This window comes from Octodon degus, unplaced genomic scaffold (assembly GCF_000260255.1).
Source record: "Octodon degus isolate 3935 unplaced genomic scaffold, OctDeg1.0 scaffold00010, whole genome shotgun sequence".
NCBI classification, from domain to species: domain Eukaryota; kingdom Metazoa; phylum Chordata; class Mammalia; order Rodentia; family Octodontidae; genus Octodon; species Octodon degus.
Genome location: NW_004524586.1, coordinates 25,081,355 through 25,085,858, shown reverse-complemented (window position 1 = coordinate 25,085,858; position 4,504 = coordinate 25,081,355). Strand labels below are relative to the sequence as shown.

Sequence of the window (4,504 nt, the reverse complement as noted above, 5' to 3'; positions counted from 1 at the left end):
TCAATGCTTCATCTATAGAAGGATTTTCACTTTGAGGCCATCTCAAAGAAAACAATAGCCACTCTCCAGAGGGCGCTCTAGAGCTGCTATGGCCCACTGGTCCTCTCCTGAGTTGGGCCTAGGGGTGGGGACCTGTGTGTCCCTCAATGGCTCAGTCTACCCAGTGCTGGTGGTGACCCTTGGAAGGAAGCATGACCTGGTCAAGGCAGTTTCCTCAGCCAAGCCAGTCCACAAAGGACAGCTGAGATTGGTCTATGTGAACTCTGACAAGTTACTAAACATCTCTAAACCTTATTTCTCATACACACAATGGGTTTAATATTTATTTATTTGATACAGGGTCTCACTGCACAGTTCAGACTCATAGTGATCCTCCCGTCTCAGCCTCCCTAGTGCTGGGATAGGTATGTGCCACCACACCCAGTTCCAGTGCCAGCATGGCCTGTGGTACTGGGTATCGAACTCAGGTCCTTGCACTCGCCGGGCAGGTGCTTAGACCACTGAGCTATCTCCCCAGCCCTATAATTTTTTGTTTTGTTTTGGTTTGGTTTTTTTGGTGGTACCAGGGATTGAATTTAGGACCCTGCACTTGCTCGGCAAGCCCTTATTCTACTGAGCTATCTCTCCAGCCTGCCCACAGTGGATTTAATAAAAGCCTATGCCTCCTAAGGTTGCTGGGCAGATAAATGAGATGAGTTCTTGATCTCTTCTGTGTCACTCCCAGCCAAGGATCAAATAAGACCCTCATTCCTAGAAGAAGAACTGGACAATTTCCACCAGATTATCTATGATAGTCTACATAAGGCCATCAACACAGTACCTGGCATATAGTAACTATTCAATAAATGGTGATCATTGCACTTGTTATTGTTGCTTTCACAACTATCATTTATCAGGTACTGTGCTGGAGGCCGGAGACATAGGAATGATCAAGATGCTGCTCCTGTCCCCCAAGAATCTCAATCCATGAGCAAATCACACACCATCAAACAAGCAATTACAATGCAGTGCAATGGACAGAGTGGCCTGGGTGTGAATGGCAGCACCCAAAGGAACACATGTGCTGGCTGGGATGAAGGACAGTGACGCCAGAGACTGTGCTTGATAGGGAGGAGGAGTCATGGGCCAAGGGGTAGATGTGGTTCAGGTGGGAAGAAAGGGTTATCTGCTGTGTCAGAGTGTGTATGACACAGTTCACAGAGCCACTGGAACAGGTACCACAATGAGGGAGGAAGGATGTGTGTGCACCAGGCCGACAAGTACAGGCCTGGATTCAGAGAGGACAGGCGGCCACAGAGATCGCTCAGCAGTCTAAGTCCCTGTCTGGCAAGCACAAGGACCTGGGTTTGATCCCTGGTACTGCATGCTATGCTGGCCTCGCACCGAGCCAGCCACTGAAATCAGGTGTGGTGGTGCATGCCTGTAATCCCAGCTCTGGGGAGGCTGAGACAAGAGCATCACTAATATAAGTCTGAGCTGCGTAGCAGACCCTGTACCAAAAAAGAAAGATTAGCTAGGACGATGGGAGGCATCAAGAGATTCTAACCAGAGGAGGGGCAAGGTCCATTTTGTGCTTGTAAATGTCCACTTTGGCTGCCATGAGAGCAAGAGATTAGAGACGGACAAAAGTAGAGCCCCATTAGGAGACTGTCAAGGTCCAAACGAGAGCTGAGAGAACCTCAACAGACAGGAATGCACAGAGTTGAGGAGTATTTAGGAGGTGGTGCTGGTTAGATGGTGAAAGAGAACAGGAGCCCAAGGCTGCATTCGAGCTTTTGACCTGGCTCAAGAAACTCCAGGCCTACAGAAGTATCCTGAGACCAAGAGAAAAGTTAAGTCCTCAAAATCAGACATGCTGTTATTACCCCGCATGGCTTGAAGGAGGCGCTTCTTTCAGCTAGCTCTCCAAGGCTTGCAGCTCTGTTTCAGAGAAGCCCATCTGAAGTCTTAGTAGAGTACAATACAACCATCAGAAGCAGCTCTGTGGATCCCAGAGGAAACTGCTTCTTCTGCCTGGGTCTAGTGGGGGGAGGGGCAGCAAAAAATGTTCTCAGTGTTTAGATTGTAATTGGATTGAAAAGAAAATAGGAAGAGCAAGACAAACAGCTCAGAGGATTAAAGCGCCTGTAAGTAGGCATAAGGGCCTGCCCTGCTGGCCCCACTTCCGGGGTGCACCGAGACTGGGCATGGTGGCAATCTCAGCTCTTGGGAGACCGTAAACAGGTGGACCACTGTGAGTCTGATATAGTAGTGAGACCCTGAACACCCTGTAGACCCTTCCCTAAAATAATAAATAAATAAAATAGGGCAAAGGAAGAAGATAGAAAAAATGTACTTTTGGACTGAATATTTATTTTTAAAATGTATTTAGCACATACAGGGTCTACAGGTCTCACTACACAGATCAGACTCCTAGTGATCCTCCTGTTTTCAGCCTCCCAAGCGCTGGGATTATAGGCGTGCACTATAATCGGCCAGTCTCAATCACCATCTCAGCGTGCCCTGGGAGCAAGGCCGGGAAGGCAGGCTGGGGATTGAGCCCAGGTCCCTGCATCTGCCTAAGCAGGCACTTTAATCTGCTGAGCTATCTGGCCAGCCTGGATTCAATCTTTAGTAAATCAACCTTTATTGAATATGGACTGTGCTGAGGGCTTTGACTAGAAGGAAGCATAAGCAGACCTTGAAGGGTGAACTTGCAGCTCTAGTCCCTTCAACAATAAGGCTTTCTATGATAAATTAAGGTGCTGGCTCTCACGCTTATCCATCAGTCCCCTCATGTGTTTGGTGACCTTAGTTAGCTGCTGGAGCTTAATCATCTCTATACTTTTACAATACTCGGGTTTTGAACCTCAAAGCTGGTAAGAACTTTACAAATAGGAACCATCCCATGTAAATGATTGGCAGACCTCTCTACCATTTACACTAGAAGAAATAATCTGAGAGCAGGAAGAGGCCAGAGGTGTCTGAAGGTTCCAAAATAATCTGGCATATTTTGTTTTGTGTTTTGTTTCTTTTTAAGACAGAGCTCCTTTATCTAGGCTGACCTGGATCTTGAGATTCTCCTGCCTCAACTTGCCTAACAGCTGGGGCTAACAGTATGTGCCAGTGTCCCTGACCACAAAATATCTTCTGAATCTAAGTTGGAAAACAGGCTTATACCCCTATTAGGATTTGAGAGGAAGAGGAAGGAAGTGGCAAATTTAGGGACCTAAATTGGAATCTCCCAGTCATACTTTCTGGGGCACAGTGGGTAATCGCGGTATTCACTGAGGTTACAAGTACAGTAGTCACTGAATCAACCAAAAAAGAGTTTTTCATAGTTTGGTTTGGTCCTTGCTTTCCAAATTAGAGTCTCGATTTAAGACAAGAATCAACCTCTACCTAAAGAATGTGATTTTTTTCCCCCTTAAAGTTGCTCACTGCAACAACTTTCAATTTCTACATTCTCATGAAGTTGAACAACGAAACAATCGCTTATGCAATCGTTCCTTTCTTTGGGGTCCAAAGGCAGGCAGGTGAGTTTCCACTGCGCTTCCATTTTCTCCCGGGCTTGTGGTGTCAGGCTAGCATTTGGAGCGCCTCCTGGACAGTCCTCCGGCCTTGGAGGGAAAGTGACTGAAAGGCACCCAAGCGCCGCCAGAGTTCCGGAGCAGACGTGCCTCGGGTCGGGGAGTGGGCGCGGCTCCTGAAGTTTAAAAATAATTTCCTTCTTATACAAAAGAACCCGCGGACCGCCTGCCCCAGGAACAGCGCGAAGGGGCGGGAGGGAGTCCGGGATGCGCGGCGGCCGGGACGCGCCAACGCCCGCCCTCGCCTGGGCGCGCCCGGCAGCTCCCGGCGGCTCCGCGGAGGGGGCAGGAGCGGCGCGAGGGGCGGGGGGACGACACGACGCCCCACGACGCCCCGCCCCGGCCCGCCCCGCCCCGCCGCGCCACGATTATAGCCGATGACTCAGGGCGGAGCTCGGCATCCAAGCCGCTCGGCCGCCAACTTCTGTGGATGGGACCAGAAGTTTCTAGCCGGCCAGTTGCTACCTCCCTTTATCTCCTCCTTCCCCGCTGGCAGCGAGGAGGCTATTTCCAGACTCTTCCACCCCTCTCGGGCCACGTCACCCCCTCCCTTAATTCATAAAGGTGCCCGGCGCCGGCTTCCCGGACACGTCGGCGGCGCGCAGGGCTCTCGCTCCTCCCGCTGCACAGAGGTGCCGGTACCCCGCACCCCGCACCCGCGACCCCGCCGCCCCGGGCCGACCCCGACCCAGCATGAGCGCTGCCACGCACTCGCCCGTGGTGCAGATGGCGTCCGGCAACGGCGCCGGCGACCGCGACCCCCTGCCCCCCGGGTGGGAGATCAAGATCGACCCGCAGACCGGCTGGCCCTTCTTCGTGGACCACAACAGCCGCACAACGACGTGGAATGACCCGCGCGTGTCCCCCGAGGGCCCCAAGGTGAGCTGGGCCCGCGCCCACCTCGACGGCCTGCGGGCCGGGCCGGGCTGGGGGCT

At 51.9% G+C, this 4,504-nt stretch overlaps 1 protein-coding gene across 2 annotated transcripts in view; it reads left to right on the top strand.

The window, feature by feature from the left end:
* The first annotated feature begins 3,954 nt into the window (after positions 1 to 3,954).
* Positions 3,955 to 4,504, top strand: part of Bag3 (BCL2 associated athanogene 3) — a 24,102-nt gene continuing 23,552 nt past the window's right edge. Inside the window, exon 1 of one of the 2 annotated variants that reach the window (XM_004625625.2) lies at positions 3,955 to 4,448. In XM_004625625.2, coding sequence (XP_004625682.1) covers positions 4,263 to 4,448 — 186 coding nt within the window. In that variant the 5' untranslated portion in view covers positions 3,955 to 4,262. The remainder of the gene's footprint in view (positions 4,449 to 4,504) is intronic. The other variant, XM_004625624.2, reaches the window with a different exon arrangement.